The sequence below is a fragment of the Fusarium oxysporum genome, chromosome XII, assembly GCF_013085055.1.
Source record: "Fusarium oxysporum Fo47 chromosome XII, complete sequence".
NCBI classification, from domain to species: Eukaryota; Fungi; Ascomycota; class Sordariomycetes; order Hypocreales; family Nectriaceae; genus Fusarium; species Fusarium oxysporum.
The window spans coordinates 905,439-924,475 of record NC_072851.1 but is presented as its reverse complement, the minus strand read 5'-3'; the positions used below and the strand labels follow the sequence as shown (position 1 = coordinate 924,475).

The following is a 19,037-nucleotide window of genomic DNA, read 5'->3' as shown; positions in this document are numbered from 1 at the left end:
ACTTAGGACCTCATTTCTCAGTGATAAAAAGATTTAGGTACGTTGAGTATATCTTAGCAAGCCTTTAGACCAGCTTATTTTGGCACCCTGATCTAACGTCAGAAGCTTTCTTGCTTCCTGGGGTTCTTCACCGGCTTCGAAAGCGTGTGACATTCATGACGGGCCGAATGCAACGAGAAACCATTCTGTTGATAGCTAGTCTCCGCATGCTCTTCCCATGCGGGGAGAAGGTTGGAGAAGGCCTTCCCCATGGGCATTGGGGTAATTCTCCACTATCCTGCGCAACGTAGCATCTGGCCTCGGCTTTTGTGGTGTCACTCTGGTCCTACATAAAGTGTTGGTAATTTTCCTTGGATGGATTTGGGCCTCTGAAGTCTCCACGGACCCCGTGGGGGAAGTAGGTATTGGAGAATAGAGGGGCATGCTCTGTGCGGGGTGGATTGAGGTAAATTTCTACAGCACGATCATCATCAGGAATGGGGCTCGTCTCGGGCTTCTCTCCAGATCAGCCTGAGAGTTCTCCGAGGGATATGTCATAAATCTTTCCTAACTAGCATGAACCTTGTTATTACATCAGAGCTGCAGCGATGAAGCCAGAGATAACATTTACTGGCCCTTGATCTCTTTCTTCCGAGCCTTGACATCCCCCTTTATCCCTTTCACCAATCCCTTGACTTCCGATTTGAGCGCTTTCTTATCCTCCTTAGAGATTTTACCGGTCTTTTTAGCCGTATATAATTTCTGAAGAAAGCCGGTCATGATTGTGACTGCGGCTTGAACCGCGCATTTGGCACATTGATCGCCGTGCGTTAGGCTGTCAATGGCGTCGGCGAGACGTTGAAGTTCGGCTTTGGAGCGGTTTTGGAGAAGTCTGTCGAGATGAGGGGCCTCAGATTGTCCGTGGACTTGGCAATCGTTGGGGCTTATTGATACGGATGGAGTTGGTGTCTTGATCTCCGAATGAACCGGTGCTGAAGTCATGATTAAGATCGAGCAGCTTATAATTCACTAGTAATTCAGCAATAATTAAATTATACAGAATAGTAATTCTTTAGAAACTTCAAGATAGTCTGTCCCTTTACTTTATATGCTTACAATATGTGTTGTGTTATTTGTCGGTATTTTACAGTGGCAATGGCGGAGCAAGCCTCCCCGTCCACTACCGAGATCACCGAACGGAGATTTTACAGACCGGCCAGGGCTCACAGCGGCTGTAGGGTAGCAGACGCCGAGATGACAACTCGAAGGTGCAGATAGCTCCCAGTTTTCGTTAAAGAGCATATACATATTTGAGTTGCTATCTCACAAGGCATAAGAAAATTAAGATTGTCTTTGGTCTAGAGCTTATGTATTTTGTATTGCGAAGCGAAAAGCCTGCTCCATTGGCAAAACAGTTCATGCAAGTCGAACGACGGTGGTGACGCAGCAGGCACACAAATTCCATCCATACCATTATTAAAGTAACTCAATTAACAAGTTTAACCCACTTTCCGCTGATTACACGCTCACAGTATCGTTTATGCATTGCGATTTTACTACGAGGCAAGTATTGTGACTCCCACCATCGAGATGACTTTGTTGTGAGGTTCAGTGCCGCATAGCCAGCTCTATGACGCAATGATTCTGCCCTAACCAACAGCATCGTCGCTACTCCCAGGTTGTAGTGCTGACTAGTATTAAAATGGACTATTAATATAGTCCGTTGTCCGCTATCTACATTTCCATTGTCCGGAATGCGATGCATCTCAACAATGGGAAATAATATTAAAGCTGGAAATAAGTGCCAAGAAAACGTGGGTGGGATGCATTCTTCATTTCAGAGTCAAGTGAACCATCCGACGATTCCGTATTTCCAGCCGCTCCAACCAAATGTCGGGTCTCAAAGTCCTTGTGTCGGGAGCCTCAATCGCGGGCCCCGCGACAGCGTACTGGCTCGCTAAGGCCGGTGCGAAGGTCACAGTAATTGAACGCTTTCCAGCTCTGCGTACCGGCGGACAAGCCGTTGACATTCGCACTGCTGGTGTGTCTGTTATGCGAAAGATGGCTGGGTTGGAATCTGCTGTGAGAGCTAAGTCGACGCAAGAAGAAGGGATCAGCTTCGTTCGCGAAGATGGTACGCCTTACGGAGTTATCAGACCAACTGGGAATCCGGACCAACAATCGCTTGTCTCGGAGTACGAGATCTTACGCGGGGATTTATCCAAGATTCTGTTCGATATGACAAGAGGTAACAAGAACATCAACTACATATTTGATGAGCAGATAGCGTCGATGCAGCAAAGTGAAAAGATTGCCGGCCCTATCACAGTCACGTTTACAAATGGTACGGAAGCTTCGGAGTACGACTTGGTGGTCGCTTGCGATGGCGCGACGTCAAGAACGCGTGCATTGGGACTGGGTTGTAATGGTGGTGATCAAATCGTCTCAACCAACTGCTGGTCGGCCTACTTCTCGATACCCCAGGATCTCCTCAACGGTAGCAAAATTGGACAGGGATTCAACGCGGTAAGAGGACGCAATATCAGTATTGGCTCGGACCCAGAAGGCTTCAGTCGCGTTCTGCTCATGTGCATGAATCCGAGGGATAAGCCAGAGAGCGCGGTCGCGTTTCGGGAAGCTTCAGCAAAAGGGAACGACGCGCTCAAGAAATACATTGCGCAGCATTACAGTAATGTCGGATGGAAAAGCAGCATCGCGTTGAAGGAAATGATGAATTCTGAGGACTTTTACGCAAGTGAAATTGTACAGGTCAAAACACCAACATTGTCCAAGGGACGGTTTGTCCTGGTTGGTGATGCAGGATACGCAGCAGGTCTCACAGGCGGTGGGACGAGCCTCGCTCTTGCAGGCGCCTACATCCTGGCAGGAGAGCTGAGCAAACACAACGGAGATATCACAGCTGGTCTTCAAGGCTACGAGCAACAGATCAGGCCTTTGATCAACAAGATGCAGATGATTCCTCCGCTGATCACGACAATTCTAGCGCCGCAGACGGCTTGGGGTATTTGGCTGCGCAACAATATTTTCGCGTTCGTCGCGTGGACGGGGCTCGTCGAGCTCGCTCAGCGGTATATTGGCGGTGGCTTTGGCGATGCGAGAGCATTTCCAATTCCGGAGTATGATTGGGAGAATTGAGGCATGAAGTTAATTGCAGTTTCGCCGTTCTGGAGATAATTGAAGATTCCGTTTTGAGATATTGACCACTTGGTTGAGGTGACTGACTGTGTTGGTTGACAGTAATCGGAGACACATTGCACCGACATACAACATCAATGCACCGACCGTGCTATGCATAAGCCGACGAAGATTAATAAGCTATTGTCATAATGAACGAGCAGTGGTAAAAAAGCGAGCTCTCGCATAATAAGTTGTGCGAGGTTATGTTCTCTGAATTGTGCACTGCACCGACACCAGCCCCTTCAATTTCCGAGTGCAAGCCCAGCGGTTGTGCACTCGCGCTCTAACAGATCCAGGAGCTGTACGGAGAGCCATAGAGTCACGGCGCGAAATTCCAGTCTTTCGCAGGGAGCACGCGTCGTTGAGCCCCTCCGCGTGCCACACGCTCGACGCATCTGCACTAACAATTTCCTTTCGCGTGCCCAACGTCTCACCCCTGAACTGTTTGTGCGGCTCTGTCTCTGGGCTGCTAGTGACTTGCAATCTGGGTGCACCCGCCATGACCCCACCGCAGGATTTCGCAAGCCAATTGCCTAACACTCGCTCTCTTCCGTCATGACGCGCCAAAGGTTGGTGGTCTGACTCTGAGGCATCGAGAGACTCGCACAAAGTCGACTGGCCCAGATCACTCAAGCTGCAAAGCCTCGGCCGGATCTGAGCCGCATTCAGTGACGTCAAACCATCGGTGGAGTATGTTTTCTGTACCCATCGCTCGTAACATCTGTCAACCCACGAGCCAACAATAGACATAGCACATCACATAAGCATCGGATAAAGATCTTACTGGCAAACAACTTTATGATTCTTTGTCTAAGATGTACTCTAGCTCTTTGCATCAAAGTACAGTAGTAACTACCTATCAATATTACTAAGGGAATGTCGTAGCACCAATGTGCGATGCCAGGTGATGGAAATACGGGAAGTCTTCCCAGTAGACTCAGGTATTCTGAATCCAATCGAGAGTAATGAAATTTTTGCTTGATGTGTTGTGTTTTAACATTGACGTGCGTTTTTGACAAGTTTAAGCAGTATCAGCATCGTTGTTCGCGTCGTCAAAGGAAGGATCGTCAGAGTTGAGAGGAGCATCGGTATCAGCAGCACCAGTGCCTGCAGGGACAACAGTAGTCGAAGAAGAAGCGGCCGATGATGTAGCTGCTGATCCAGTAGCAGTGGTAGTCGCTGCGCTGGTTGGGATGCTGGTCGGAATACTGGTAGGCGCAGCGGTGGCGCTTCCAGTGGCGCTGGCGGAAGCTATGCAAGCAGTTCTGTCAGAAGCACAAGATGTCTGAGTGGATCCAGACTTTCTGCGGCATACGTAGTAGGCGTAGTTGCATCGTCGGATGCTCTGCTCATTTCTCCACCACTGAGCAAGACCAGAGACGGAGGGTCGGGAAAAGGTGCGAGTAGGAGGACCGCCGGCACTTGAAACAGTTGTAGTAGCTGTCTGAGCTGATGTGGCAGAGCCGGTAGTAGAAGGTCCGCCCTTAATGCATGCTGCGTAGTTGGAAGCGCATGTTGATTGGTTGGACGAGTTGGTGATCAAGCAGTTGTTGTAAGTGCTGATGCACTTGTTGGCGTTGGAGTCCCTGAAGAGCCAGGTTGGCAGGAAGGGCAGAGAAGACATGGCTCCTCGGCCGGGAGCCGCTGTTGTCGAAGATGCAGCGGCAGCAGTGGTGGTGCTGCTGGGCTTTCTACCACCGGGTCCGTTTTGAGGGTGGGCTGCGACAGAGACTGCAAGGGAGGCAGTGATGAGCTGAAGAGTGACCTTCATCTTGGAGAGTAAGTGTTGTTTACTTTGTAAGTGTATAAGTTGAGTTGTTCAAGGAGTGGTTATAAGACAAAGATTGCTGTTTGAGATAAATGTCAAAGAGCTTTTGAGTGTGAGTGAGTGACTGAGAGAGTGCATTCCCAGGGAACGGGGAGGGAGTTATATACTGTTATCATCATACCTTGCATCCATAACCATCAATCTTTGCCTTCGAGTCCAGACTTGACGATGCCTGACGTAGCGTCAATCTTTCCACGTTCAGGCACCACATTGTGGCTTGCTCTCATTCCCCGTCGGCAGCCACGCCGCCACTGGCCTGAACCTTATCGACGAATATGCAAGGTCCAGATGTCATATATTTAGAGTTTCGGGTGATTAGCACTCTCTATGCTTTGATGGTCCCTGAATCGATAACCAATCATCGTAATTAGACTCGGGGCGGAATTCCTCAGTGCCTTTTCAGGGACAAGTTTACTTAGTCCCTTTCGCTTTCCGGACCTGTTTCTCAAATACTGAACCCTCGATCTCAGGACCCCTCATTCCATAGCTAGGGCAAACAGGGCCTCGATTGGGTTTTGAGTAGAATCATTGACGATGGACTGGGAATCTCTACTGGTATTGCGTAGTTGGATGGCTGATCTACCCTCAACTACATCATCATCATGTCCTACCATGTTCCCGAAATGCCCGGATTTAAGCTTCATTAACCTCATATCTTGCCACCACTGTGTTTGTCGATGGCACCTTTATGCCATTTGTAGATCCTTTGCTCTCATCGTCCCAAGCCACTACAGACTCTTGCTCTCGAAGGCTTCCACCGCAAGAGACCAAATGATTACAGAGACAGCCCCCACCAGGTCCAAGTGTCGGCCCAGCCCGACTGGGCCAGTCGGCAATATGGAATAGCCGAGACATGTCGACAGCATCTGGGCCAGGCTAGCCAATCTATCCCCGCCTCAGTTCCATTTCCGTCTTCGGGCTCTCGCGAGTTGGTGCCGAAAACGGGTTAGAAGCAACTGTCATCCCCCCAGTCCCCAGGCTTTACAGTTGTCGCCCCCAAGAGTTGACAAGACGCCTCTCCAAGCTATTCTACCACTTCCGACGCTACACGGAAGTGTCTCGGGTAGGTTGCCTCGCTTGATCTTGGTCTTCTACCACGACTTAAGAAACTTCAAAGGTGATGTGAGGCATCGGTCTTGCTTCTGATGAGTTTTTCAACGTGACGAGGTCTGTAGTATCAGATCAATGTTTGATGATTGATCATGGTAATCTCAGAGAAAAATATCTAGACAGCAATAATGTGATTGCCAACTCGTGATTAAGATCTCTTGTTCGCATGATTCTCATGTATATGGAGTTCCATGTAGGATGGACCATGGATTGCAGCTTGATTATGTATTGCGCCGTGTAGAACGTCCTAGTATCGGCCCAATCTGATAATGACCTGAAAGATAGCAGGCGTTTGAATCTTAGAGAAGAGCTGTTGCATCCAGTATGCTTGAGATCCTTCCCTTGAAGACTTATAGCCACTTCCTCAAAACGTGGCGTAGTGGAATATCGCAAAGTTCAGTAAACTCGAGCTTAGAAACATCTTATTGAATTGATTACCTTGTGCGACTCTGTAGACCTGATGTTGAGTTCGATAACCTTATGATATATCTTCCACCACCGGTACATTTGGACCCTTAGTCATGTGACCTACTACTCTTGCTCCAACCTGAGTCTCCTGGAATGCAGAAACTCATAGTCTGGCATAGCGTCTCTCACCCATCGCTCAAGCTTTTGCGCCCCTTCTTCGCCAAACTCGGCCTTCCACTTGACTACCTCCTGATCAATATCAACTTTCCCAGCGACTTTACTCTGGTCAATCGTGGTACTAGCGTTGATAGAGCTAAGCATCCTCTGCTCCACGTGGCTCAGCTTGTTCAGTTCTTCCTCTCCTGCCTTATCCCATGAGTAGCGGACTTTGCTCTCGTCAAGACCTGTCAACTGTGCATACTTTCCTACCAGTTGAGGGCATGTCATAACATCGTCGGCATCAATGACGATAGGCCAAATACTGTCGTTCGCAAAGTGCTCAGAGAAGAAGTCGTACAATGTTCTGTGCCACTTCATAGTGACTTCTGCTGTCATGGGCTCCTTTCTTGGGCGCTTGAAACCCTCCCATTCCATCTTGCCGAAACATGTGCGGTACAAAGACGGTATCATCAGAGCAGGGTGGCGGATGAGAAAAGTCGGATTCCACGTCTTGAGAAACTCATCTGGAAACAGTGTGAGATTGAGTGGTGACCGAGTCGGTTGAGTGATGCCCATCATGGGAAGTGGTACCGCCTCTTTCTGAGATCCCGTTGAGCCATTGACATAAGTATCCTCGCAACGAGGATGGTTCAACATGATAGAGTGTTCCTTTACATAAATAACCTGACCTTCCTTCTCGGCCGCGGCGATATAATCTTGGAATCTTTCAGAGCATTCCTGGATTACCTTGTTCACTGTCGCACTCTCTTCCTCCGTCCATGTGTCCATAGGCTTCTCAGCTACCAAGAAGTGCTTGGGCAAAGATGGAAGGAAGAAGTATCCTCCGTGGCTGGCAGGACGTACGTTCTGGTCGTCGAGGTTGAGCATCTTGACCAACAGGTTGGAGGCAGTACGAGGAGACGTAAGAAGCCAGTATCGAGGGCGTTGAGGAGAGTTTGCGCCTTTAGCCATCTTCAGTGATGTTACTTGAGGAATTCTTAAAGAGGTAAATTAAATCGAGCCAGCTGAAGCTTAGAAGATGAGACGTATTTGATGCTGATTTTAAGAGTATGAGAACCTGAGCGAAGGATTCAAACTGAGCTGATGGAACGATTGACGAAGTACTTATAGTAAGTTGAACTGGCAAGTCGCCTACTTCCTGATGTCACAGATACATACAAGGGTGTTTTCGGTTGTCGGTCGCTTGGCTCGTCGCTCCGGGCCGTCGCCATGCATACGAGGTGGTGCTAAGTGGGTTCAGACTTGAAACCGGCATTGGTTGATCACTTGAGACATTCATGCGAGACGCTTCTACGGCAATTCCAAAATGTCCGATCCGAATGTGTAAGCGGAGGATTTGTTTCCCTGTCAAGATCTTCGTCGTAGTCTAGTAAAAAGAGAAGATACGCGAAACTCAGTCGTTTGTGTTCCGTGACACGAGCAACTGCAGGCCTGATATGGTCACTGGTCCCCTTCTTTATGCCGTCCTGCACACCAGATCGTCAGGGGCAAGGCAAAGTGCAAGATAGTCCTTCTGATCTCCAAACGCCCGCCACAGCACCATTGTTTGCTGTGAATATCGGAACTTTCAAGTGCGAACCTCCAGGCAGTTATGTAATGATCGACAGTGTTATGCAGATACGGTTAAGGATGACTCCACTTTGCCAGCAACCCTCGAGTCAAGCAGACCGTATCGCGTGGCATTATAAAGAGCGACTTCCGAAAAATGATTCATCAGTCCAGGGAAGATTGCCGGCCGAGTGCCGCACCGCTCTTATCATATTTGACCTCGCGCAACAACGGCATTTTTCAAAGACCGAAGACTGAGAGAAGTCCGAGTTTGATGACCTTATCATATCATGCACAACAAAAAAGCTCTCCTTGTCCGACTATACATATCCTGTGTAGTGTTGAGTGCTGCTGGTACAAGTATACGGCAACTCGGGAGCCTGAGTCTATTTTCGCACCAATCGACTACCGACTTCAACGAGAGAAGAAGGATCGTTATTATATCTGACGTAGCCATGTCTGTTTCAGTTGTGACTACCGGTCTAGAAGATTAATGATAAGACTTTCCTCTCAAGGTCATATCATCGTCTCAAGATTAGTCGAGCCTTGAATACTTGAACCTTGATTGTAACAAGAACTGCAAGAACGCTTATGGTGACTGAGTTTTCTAATAGAAGATACCGAGCATATTGTGATGTTCTGCACAGTCCTTGAAAACTTGATGCTGCCGTGGTCTCTGAGCCTTACGAAGAGACTCGAAACGAAGGACGCTACATACATTACGCTGGTCCGAAAACTTAGATCCCTCGTTGAAGAGAGGCATGTCCATCAAAATTTAATCTCTCCTGCATAGTAATTTTCCATCCGCTGCTCTGTCTATAAGATCATTCGACTGGCGACGACAGCCAGTTGCGATTCTGTCCATGTCCGTACTTCCATGCAAAGAATGTCATACGCAGCAAAGCGACCTGTAAAGCAAAATGCAGAAAACGGGCCGGTCTGATATATAGGCATTGCCTGCAATTTCTCATGGACATTTGAAGCTATTGTTGAAAGCGCAAACGGCGTTTTTGGCCTTCTCATCCTTGTGAGAATCGATATTACTATTTCATTTGTGGAACTAGTGATGCACCCTAATCTTTACATCGGTCAATTACTAGATACCGTAATTAGATGCGGTTCATAGCTGCATAGCATGCCAATTCGATAAATCTCAATCTCACGTCAGCTGTTCCTGCTCCGCCACTTGCGCGAATAGTTCTTATTTCATTGCGCACCATTAAGCTCTTTATTTCCACTCGACTTTCCTTATCAAAAAATCGATTCTTCCAACGACATCCAACTCACAATGGCTTCACCAACTTACGACTACATTGTTGTTGGAGGTGGCCTTGCAGGCTGCGTCCTCTCCAGCCGTATTCGCCAGTACGATGACGCAGTCAAGATACTCCTCATTGAAGCTGGAAAAGAAACGCGTGAGCGCTCGGATGTGCATAATATGCAGGTTTTGAACTTGGGCAGTGAACTGGACTGGCAGTATCAGTCAGAACCCGTTGAAGCACTCATGGGTCGACGCATCACTCTCAACGCCGGAAAGGGCTTGGGCGGCAGCTCCGCTATCAACTCAGGTGAGTAAATGATTCTTGAATAGCAGGTGAACTCGTTGAGTAACGGTTATATTGTGCAGGTGGCTGGACTCGTGGTGCTGCGGCAGACTACGACGAGTGGGCAGCTCTCGTTGGCGACGAGCGCTACAGCTACAAGGGCCAATTACCATGGTTCAAGAAATCAGAGCTCTGGTTCGATGACAAGAACCCAGAAGAGCACGGCAAGGATGGGCCTATCCGTGTAACTTGCGCCAAGGCATCCAATCGCATGTTCCCTCTTGCTGAGCAAGCCGCTGCTGGATGGGAAGAGCTTGGCGTTTTAACCTTGCCAGACGGCGATCAGAACACCGGGGACAACCTTGGGCGTGCTTACATCTGCGAAGCAAGATCCGATGGCAAACGCGAGTGGTCTGCCAATCAGTATTCATTGGATGGAATCGAAGTTCGTCTCGAGACTTTCGTGAACCGGGTCATCATTCAGAAAATACATGGGAATCTCAAAGCTACTGGTGTTGAGCTGGCCGACAGTAGCGTTGTCAAGGGCCACAACATAATAGTCTCCGCTGGTGCATTCCGCTCTCCCCAGCTCCTTCAGCTCTCTGGTATCGGCCCGAGTACCCATCTTGAAACGTTTGGCATTCAGCCGCTTGTCGATCTTCCAGAGGTTGGTAAGAACCTATCCGATCATATGATATTCTTCCAGCACTGGCGGCTACGTGACCCTTCTGCTGGACATACTATTGGGTCCGCCAATCCTCTTTTTCAACAACCCCAATACTCGCAAGGTGTACCTTTTGACTGGATCGTTAACACCGGTGTTCCCAAAGAGGGACTCGTTAAAGCTATTGAGAGAGATGAAGGGGCAAAGCCGAATGATTCCAAGCATGTTCTCCTCGCGAAAGATAGAACATTTATTGAAAACATCGTCATGTTTGCCAAGCTTCCGTTTCCTGGCGTCCCCATGGATGCAAAGCATATTACTAGTGCGTTGGTGAGCTTTCTGCCTACCTCGACAGGCTCTGTGTCATTGAAGTCTGGGAAGCCTGAGGACCATCCAAAAGGTGAGCAATTGTCTCGATCTTGTGATATTTTCCATGTTCGTATCACTAACTGCAGGCAGTGAATCTCAACTACCTCTCCACTGAGGTAGACAAGTATGTCTTTCGTGAAGGATTGCGCCAGTTGACGAGATTCATGCTAGATTCCAAATTCAGTGATCAGATTATCGGAGAATCTATTCCCGAAGGACTCCTTGTGGAAGCTCTTGCACCGGATGATAGTGATGAAAAGTTGGATCAGAGGATAGCTGTGACTGGCGGCACCTCATGGCATCCTTCAGGTACTTGCTCTATGGGGAAAGTGGTTGATACAGAGTTTCGCGTCACAGGTGTTGAAGGACTTCGGGTTGTTGACGCATCAGTGATCCCTGTGCCACTGAGCGCACATCTTCAAGCCCCCCTCTATGCGCTTTCAGAGCAGGCAGCAGCTATTATCACTGGGAAGGTTTAGTTCAGTGTAAGATTGGCAGACATTGCAGAAGTTACTGATTGTATAATGAGTTATACGTGAAGCTTGAAACATGATTCGACAATTGTGAGGAAAATGCAAAGTTGGACACATATGATCTTTCCTGGCCATGACCTATTCACGGGAATTTGCAAGTGCACTTGGCGAAAACCTCACTCTCTGCTATTACTGGCTAACATGAATTCCCATCTCGTCATTGTTTTGATGTTGAGGTACCAACACTGCGCTCTCTGTTGGGAAGCCTATGCCTCTTTAGAATCTGTAATAATTAAGATGTATTTTCCCTGTATAATCCGAAGTAGACGAGAGATTCTGAAACCATACACCGCTCCATAATCGGGGATGCTTAGGGTTGATATTCCATCTAATACTTTTAGGTTGTTTACAGTGTTTGCATGGCGGGGTCCCTGCGCCAGGTGGCCAGTAGACAGAAGTTCGCACTGTAGGTCACCCCGACACACGTTTGCCAGCCAATAAGCCAATAAGACAAGCATAGACCGGGAACGCATGGTGGCTAGTATGTAAGAATCAAGAAACCCGTTTGCTGCATATCTCTGCTTTGGACTACTTATTATCCCGTCCATGTTGAAAGATCAGTATAAACAGAACACAATTGTTTTTCCAAATATCTATCAGCCGCCATCACCGCCCTTACTTGTCGGATATGAGGTGTTTAAATCTTGTGTGTATTTCTTTAATTTGCTAGGTAGCGGGGGTATCATTACCGGCTGGTATACATGGCCTTCAAGTCTAGAGATTGTCGGCTGGTACGGCCCCACTTTCGGACCTCCAGATTGGAGGTCTGAAAGTGGATACCGTAAGTTCCATGATACCTATTACACGGACGGTTTTAAAAACACCACTCTAAAATCTCGCTACTAGCCTAGGCCCTGCCAGCCATGTTCCTCTTGAATTCACGCCAGATCCCCAGAGTTTGTTGATGGGGAAACAGTCATTGCTTGCGGCAGGAAAGGTACGTCAAATTGGCCGCTTGCTTAACATGGTGATCTCGTCATGTGCTATGAGAACATGATTGGAGGATTTATATAAGAATTAGGCGGCACAAGGCGTGCCGCGTTGGAAATGATGTGGTATGATGGAGTCTGCTAACGCCTTGTCTACTTGGTACTGATGGAATCTTCGTAGAGGCCTTTGCCAGTTCCATAGGCCGTCAAGTTTGGCACCGAATGAGTTGGCAAGGTCAAGGCCCAGTGTATCCTGCGGACCCTGTGTTTAAATACAAAACTTATCTACCGGCCTTCCAGCTATCCTAATCTTACCCAGTCTGTAGCTAACCATATTGATTATTTTCCCAGCACAATAAAACAACCTAGATATCCTCTTTTTTATTCCCATAAATACACCTAGCACTCCCGCACATACAACTGATTGCCCTCCCCTCCCAGTACTCAGCACCATAATCAACCGTAACAGGCTCTCCTAGCGCGATGTTTCTCACAGCCTGGATCATGGCTCTCCACTTCCGCGACACCCTCATCGAGACGAACTGGACGTTGAAGTTACACGAGTGATTCATTTTCCGAGCCCAGTTTCCATAGATATGTGCGAGAGTTGTAATCACGACGAGGATCCTCGCCATGTTCAATCGCATCTCTCTCTTCATACTGACCATCAATTTCGGAGTCATCATCGGGCACAGTGGAAGAACTTGTATCCAATAACGCTTCCAAGCGCGGCTGGTACGGCTCGGTATTTACGGATCTTATTGGAGAGAACATGGACTTTTCAAGACCCTGTCGCTCTTCAGCAGCGACTTGAGCTTCAAATGCCAACAGAGCCTCCGCAGTACGTCGCTCTTCCTCAACTCGTCGGTCAACAGCTAGCCGCTCCATCTCGGCGCGGAGCCTAGCAAACTGCTGTCATATCTAATGTCCTGCGACCGAGACCTGAGCCTGGAAGTCCCGACGGTCGTTGGCGAGCTTGGTCGCGATTTTCTGCGTCTCGTTTCGGAAGGCTTGGACTTCTGTAAACCATTAGAGGGAGAAATGCTGGAGAACAGGTCGGTTACAAACCTAGTGGGATCATCGGATCTAGCAACATGCTGTCATCAGCCGGGATAGCACTCTGTGGAGTGTTGGAAAAGGGAGGTGTGAGGGAATGATGATTGAACTGTTGGGGTTGTGGTCGTAGTCGTGGTTGCGTCTGCGTTTGCTGCTATTGGTGCCGTCGCTGCTCTAAGAGACTTCGCTTCATCGCATCGTCCAACTGGTCCTGGCTTTAACCTTGAACTTGGGGCTTGTTCAATAGTTAGCAATAGTTCAAGTGTCTGTTAGTGACTCTCATACCTGCTCCCTGCATGGCGCTGGTGACTGCCCCGGCGCATCGTTACCCTCCCAGTCCATGAAGTCTTGATCATCATCATCGTCATCATCATCGATGACAATGACTTCACTATTGCCCTCTTGAGATAGCTTGACATCGCGTACAGCATTGTATTGTCCACTGACATCGTTGAGTGACTCTGCACCCACTGCACCACCACCTTCCAGGAAGTCTCTGACTAGCTCGTTCGACCAGAAAAGCTCCTTACGACCGGTTTCGCTGTTCCAGAACCAGTGGCCCTGCCACTTTTCACCGGCCCGTTGGGGGTATTCGTCAAACTGCTTAGGAGCTTACGCTTGAGGACGATACAATGTGCCCGGGACAGTTGGTCACGGACTATGCCTATAGAGCTAACAAGGCGACTCAAGGAAGCCTCGTCGGTGTTGAGGGTTGATTGGCTGTGGCGGCCATGAGCAAGCCACTTCACCATCTTCACTCTGTCCATAGGTAACTAGTAAACCCTATGGTTGGAATGTTTAACGAGGTCTTCTAAGAAGATCCCGTTATATTTTCTCTGGGCATCACTGGACTAGTAAGGAATCAGTCATATTGAAAAGCGAGATAGGATTCTGAAGTGACTTACTCCTGTGATCTTACACATTTCCTTTTCGAAACTAAGGGTGGCCGTCTAATATATTAGAAAAATAACTTGTGTGGACGTTGATCCTACGATGTGCAAGGAGCGTTCTGGAGAGTTGAAGGGATTGAAAAGAGAGAGACGCCGAGAGCGCGAGAGACATGGCCCAAGGCGGTGTACGGTTGGGTTGAGCCACAATAATGAAGCGGCATCTTGAATTGTGAGGAGAGATATGCACCTGTCAAAGAGAAGGCATAGAAAGAAATGAGACAGTCCAAGAGAATGTCCGACGCTTGCTAATGGGATTGCTCAATTGGTGTTCGAAGTTGTTAGGGTTGGTATGAAGAAGTCCAAGATGGAGCTATCTGAGATGATCTAAAAGGCTTGATGAGACGATGAAATTTCATAGATATTGAGTCTTACAAGAGTTGAGTATATAAGATATTAGCAGTATCAGAGGGGGTACTATCAGTATGTCTGTTCAACCACGATGATAAAGTCCCATCAAGCAGTTTGCTTCAGAAGGGATACTGGCAGCGCGAATAAGTCTGCATTCAAAAAAAAAACATAAAAAAAAGAAAAAACACACAAACACGGTCAACGGCAACCACATCCCGACTCCTTGACCTCGCATCAGTCCTTGCCATCATGACCCGGGCTGGCCACCCGCGTTGCCATGAGTGCTCAATGGCCTTTTGCAAGCGCCAAGTCGAGACGAGGATCGTGGAAGCCGTCCCGGTGTCTGGCATGATCCTGCCAATCTCTCATCAACTCCCTGCTGCATTGCGCGCCATCCCCGACGAGATGACCCATGCTTCTAGGTTGAGAGGTGAGAGACTGCAGGATAAACTGGAGAGTTGGGGTTCCTGTATTCCTCACATGTCTTGTTCATGACCGGTGTGATGTCCCACATGGGCTGGCCACCGAGGCTGGAGACGTCATTGCTGTGCCACGGACAAGATATGGGGGAAATCGAATTCATGTACATTTGCCTTTCTGTTTTCTTCTCGGATTCTCCTTTTGACCTCGTTGAGCCTTGGTTGGGCTGGCCATCTGCTCAAGTGTTTGATGTTGTGTCGGAAGTTGACGAATCGGAGAAAAGAACGGAGGGGCATCTTGGAGGATGAGGGAAGGGGAATTGGGGGCAGGTTCTTTTGTGAAGATGTAGGAGGTATTTACATCGGAATTTACGAGACTTTTGTTAAAAAAACAAGGGGAAGTTATGCCAAAATTTTAAAAACAGACTTTTACTTATTTTGGATGTATCAATCTATTCGCCTAAGAAACTTCCCCGTGTCACCCATCAAATGGGCTGGGGATGCTCGGGGTAATAAAGCCCGACAGGTAGCATCGGTCCCGTTTACCCCGGACTTTGGGGGGTCTTTATACCAGAGTTTCCCACTGTTCGTCAGAAACCCCCCGCTGTTTAAATGAAGGACCCCGCTGTTCATAAGAAGCCTCCTGCTGTTGGTGAGAAGCAAACCTATGCCAGGGAGACGGAATCAAATTGAGATCCCGCACGCTGCATTCCTCTTCCATGAGACTAGACAGCCATTATGACGACTTCAAAATTATTATGTTGGCTTCTGTTGCCGATCCTCACGTTGGCGGCTATAGACAGGTAACGTCATCTCTGGGGAATGCTTCAATCCCACTGACTTCAAAGAAAACGAATCGTGACAGAGAACAACATCATCCGCAAAGGGCTGATCACCAATGAAACGACGCCTTTGCAAGTTGGAAACGGTAACTTTGCATTCAATGTTGATACGACTGGAATGCAAACATACCTCCCTTTCAACACAATGTCACGCTGGGCATGGCATAATGACACTGAACCAGCTGGAGAGTAAGTTGAGCCCGCCTTGGACGGGAACTGCTTCGGAAACTGACCACTTGTAGGCCAGTGGACGCATACACCGGCGTGCCTAAAGAGACGCATGGTAGAAACGTTTCTTATGATCTACCCAACCCAAATCTTCCTGATGTTTCTCAATGGCTCATTGGAAACCCCAATCGTATCAATCTTGGACGTATTGGACTGCGATTCAAAGACGATACGCTGTCATCAGGCAGTATATCCAATACCCACCAGGAGCTAGACCTCTGGCATGGAGCCATCACATCAACTTTCACGATCGATGATACTAAAGTCAAGGTTGTGACCCAAGGAGACTTTGAGTCAGATGCAGTTGTTTTCACCATTGACTCAGAATTGATCGAGTCGGGAAAGCTCGAGGTCGAGCTCGACTTTCCATACCCTCCAATCCATACAACAAAGTACAAGAACGAAGTCTTTGTTGGTGTCTATGACTTCCCTACGAATCATTCAACAAAGCTCTCAACGAACCTGAAACATAATACAGCGCACATCTATCACGACTTGGGTACCAATTACTACGTGAACCTTCGTTGGCCCAAGGAGCATTCATTGGAATTGAAGCGCCTCGAGTTGCAGGGCTCTACCAAACCCACAGCTCATCGATATGTCCTTTCATCAAGGCATGGGAAGACCATTGCTTTCGTGGCACACTTCTCTCCAGATAAGAGAGTACCTGACCTGCCATCTACTATTGATAGGCGTAATAGAGCTGGATGGCAAGACTACTGGAGACAAGGGGGTTTTGTGGATTTGACCGAGTCTACGAACCCCAACGCTACTGAGCTACAACGTCGAATCGTTACCTCCCAATACCATGTCAGAGTTAACAGTGCTGCCGATGGTGAGTCTCCACAAGAGAGCGGCCTGATGAACAACGGTTGGTATGGTAGGTAACGCTTGACTTATTTCCATAGTAATTTGCTGACCAAGACAGGCAAGTTTCACATGGAGATGGTTGTATGGCACAGCGCCCACTGGATCTCATGGGGCCGAGATCGATACTTCCACAATATCTTCCCTGCGCTTTACGAGAAGCTTCTGCCTACATCACTCGCCAGGGCGAAGAAAATGGGATGGGAGGGAGCGCGCTGGCCAAAGATGACCGAAACCACTACCGGTCGAAGTTCACCTGGCGGAATCAACGCGTATCTGATGTGGCAGCAGCCGCACCCAATGTACATGGCTATGCTTGCTTTCAAGAGTAAGCCCACGAAGAAGACGTTGAAGCGCTGGGATCCGATCTTGGAGGCAACTGCGGATTATATGGCATCCTATGCATGGTTCAACCAGTCGTCTGGCAGATATGATCTGGGTCCACCGTAAGTTAATCAGCAACCTGAGCAAAAGCATGAATGCCGTTCTGATAAAGTTGTAGTGCGATCGGCGTCACTGAAAACACTCCCCCGGAAAACACGCTCAATCTTGCCTACGAAGTCGCGTACTGGAGATACGGCCTCGACGTCGCCTGCGAGTGGAAGAAGAAACTCGGCTTCCCTGTACCTAAGCACTGGGCGACTGTTGCAAAGAGCCTGGCTAAGCCACCTCAGATCGGCGGACTGTACACAGTCTACGACGGTCTCAACTTGACTTGGTGGGACGATCCGGCACTCAACCGAGACCCGAGAAGTTTGGTCATGCTACAAGGTATTTTACCCGACACACCGGCAGTGGACAAAGAGGTAGCGCGACGAACGGCGGATAAGGTCTGGGAAGTCTGGACTGACCAAAACATTCGAGGATGGGGGCGGCCTGTACTAGCGATCAACTCGGCTCGCATTGGGAAGCCTGAGCGCGCAATATATCACTTGACAGCATATGATTATTGGAAGTTTGATGACGCAGGTAAGTAAGATCGGTCGTTTTACGAAATAGGCAGGATGAGACTGAGTTATCTCGCTGTAGGATTTGCCATTCGTGGTGGTGACGGAAACACACCACCTCCATTTATGCCTGGCAATGCTGGGTTCTTGTTAGCCGGTAAGCTTACATGGTTCTCGAGGAACAAATTGACGCTCACTGACATTGTCCACAGTGGCCTACATGGCTGAAGGATGGGATGGGTCGAAACGCGATACGCCTGGGTTTCCCCAAGATGACGGATGGGTAGTAAAGCATGAGGGACTTCGCAAGGCGCTGTGAGATCCGGCGTAGTTCTGCTTAGATAATTTTCAGTCGAGAGCTCTGCTCTAACACCAGGAACAGGCATGCTTGTGCTTCTTCGAAACCCTCTCTACGGCGTACATCGCCTCTATGCTCTTGTCAAGTGAGGCTTCACTGGTTCGAGACAATAGGTGACACATGCCTGACTCAAATAAACTCGAATCTAAGTGATATATCAGAAATTACCATTTAAAATCGTTACAAGTTTCATCGAAAGGTTTCTGAGCATGACATCGGTACGTGAACGATCCGAAACGAAGGATTCATTGCGGGCGGCAATAAAAGAAAGCTTCTATTAACCCCGCTTCCTTCGTGGCATTTGCAGAGCAAGACTTTGTCGTCGTAGGATCAGCCTAACAGCGTCACAGCCCTATTAAAAGACGCTTATTTAGTCCAAAAGGTCTGTAAATCATTCCCTTCTTCTTTTCTGGCACATTTCTACCCGCGAAAGAGGGGCGTAAGCTGAGTCAGATGCATCGCAACGATAAGGCCTAGTTTATCTTTTCTAAGTCCGTGGTTGGTTTGAGGCTCGGACTAAGTTGTTTCAGAGCTCGCACTCCGGGAGCGAGCTCGAGCTATGAACTCTGCTCTCTTTTGAGTACTTGTATGTAATGTGCAGACAAATCTTCGAACCTCTCATTTCCGGAGTACAGTGAATACATGTAGTTCGGCACAAGCATTAGTACTTGATTGACCATGTTTCGCGTCTCTGATATTGGTTCATCGATCGACAGGACGAAGCTGTTCCAA

The 19,037-nt window shown here is 48.4% G+C and overlaps 7 protein-coding genes across 7 annotated transcripts; 3 read left to right on the top strand and 4 right to left on the bottom strand.

Moving 5' to 3' along the window:
* Window positions 1-535: 535 nt before the first annotated feature.
* FOBCDRAFT_234300 (uncharacterized protein) lies at window positions 536-1,031 on the bottom strand. The gene has a single exon (XM_031193529.3). It carries the CDS (start codon window positions 979-981, stop codon window positions 607-609), a length of 375 nt encoding a protein of 124 aa, XP_031030150.2. The 5' UTR covers window positions 982-1,031; the 3' UTR covers window positions 536-606.
* A 704-nt stretch (window positions 1,032-1,735) lies between these two features.
* FOBCDRAFT_234299 (uncharacterized protein) lies at window positions 1,736-3,193 on the top strand. The gene has a single exon (XM_031193528.3). The coding sequence runs from the start codon at window positions 1,870-1,872 to the stop codon at window positions 3,133-3,135; it is 1,266 nt and encodes a 421-aa protein (XP_031030149.2). The 5' UTR covers window positions 1,736-1,869; the 3' UTR covers window positions 3,136-3,193.
* A 1,005-nt stretch (window positions 3,194-4,198) lies between these two features.
* FOBCDRAFT_150230 (uncharacterized protein) lies at window positions 4,199-4,948 on the bottom strand (the record flags this gene model as incomplete). Its single annotated transcript, XM_031193527.2, has 1 exon — window positions 4,199-4,948. One exon carries the CDS (start codon window positions 4,946-4,948, stop codon window positions 4,199-4,201), a length of 750 nt encoding a protein of 249 aa, XP_031030148.2.
* A 1,578-nt stretch (window positions 4,949-6,526) lies between these two features.
* FOBCDRAFT_234298 (uncharacterized protein) lies at window positions 6,527-7,851 on the bottom strand. The gene has a single exon (XM_031193526.3). It carries the CDS (start codon window positions 7,652-7,654, stop codon window positions 6,647-6,649), a length of 1,008 nt encoding a protein of 335 aa, XP_031030147.2. The 5' UTR covers window positions 7,655-7,851; the 3' UTR covers window positions 6,527-6,646.
* A 1,660-nt stretch (window positions 7,852-9,511) lies between these two features.
* FOBCDRAFT_193231 (GMC oxidoreductase-domain-containing protein) lies at window positions 9,512-11,339 on the top strand. Its single transcript, XM_031193525.3, has 3 exons — window positions 9,512-9,819; window positions 9,879-10,859; window positions 10,919-11,339. Exons 1-3 carry the CDS (start codon window positions 9,540-9,542, stop codon window positions 11,305-11,307), a joined length of 1,650 nt encoding a protein of 549 aa, XP_031030146.2. The 5' UTR covers window positions 9,512-9,539; the 3' UTR covers window positions 11,308-11,339.
* A 1,039-nt stretch (window positions 11,340-12,378) lies between these two features.
* FOBCDRAFT_245875 (uncharacterized protein) lies at window positions 12,379-14,269 on the bottom strand (the record flags this gene model as incomplete). The annotated part of the gene is made up of 9 exons (XM_059610723.1): window positions 12,379-12,543; window positions 12,606-12,610; window positions 12,709-12,832; window positions 13,233-13,309; window positions 13,359-13,500; window positions 13,632-13,846; window positions 13,900-14,098; window positions 14,129-14,197; window positions 14,252-14,269. The coding sequence occupies 9 exons, from the start codon at window positions 14,267-14,269 to the stop codon at window positions 12,379-12,381; spliced, it is 1,014 nt and encodes a 337-aa protein (XP_059466379.1).
* A 624-nt stretch (window positions 14,270-14,893) lies between these two features.
* Window positions 14,894-18,266, top strand: FOBCDRAFT_150603 (Six-hairpin glycosidase-like protein; the record flags this gene model as incomplete). Its single annotated transcript, XM_059608351.1, has 7 exons — window positions 14,894-15,074; window positions 15,929-16,094; window positions 16,148-17,008; window positions 17,042-17,446; window positions 17,503-17,969; window positions 18,030-18,104; window positions 18,160-18,266. 7 exons carry the CDS (start codon window positions 14,894-14,896, stop codon window positions 18,264-18,266), a joined length of 2,262 nt encoding a protein of 753 aa, XP_059466378.1.
* Window positions 18,267-19,037: the final 771 nt, after the last annotated feature.

Bases quoted from the DNA above. Each gene is read 5' to 3' on its own strand.
- FOBCDRAFT_234300 (XM_031193529.3), bottom strand. From the start codon at position 981: ATGACTTCAGCACCGGTTCATTCGGAGATCAAGACACCAACTCCATCC.
- FOBCDRAFT_234298 (XM_031193526.3), bottom strand. From the start codon at position 7,654: ATGGCTAAAGGCGCAAACTCTCCTCAACGCCCTCGATACTGGCTTCTT.
- FOBCDRAFT_234299 (XM_031193528.3), top strand. From the start codon at position 1,870: ATGTCGGGTCTCAAAGTCCTTGTGTCGGGAGCCTCAATCGCGGGCCCC.
- FOBCDRAFT_193231 (XM_031193525.3), top strand. From the start codon at position 9,540: ATGGCTTCACCAACTTACGACTACATTGTTGTTGGAGGTGGCCTTGCA. The intron at 9,820-9,878 runs GTGAGTAAATGA...TATATTGTGCAG, and splicing joins CAGCTCCGCTATCAACTCAG to GTGGCTGGACTCGTGGTGCT. The intron at 10,860-10,918 runs GTGAGCAATTGT...AACTGCAGGCAG, and splicing joins GCCTGAGGACCATCCAAAAG to TGAATCTCAACTACCTCTCC.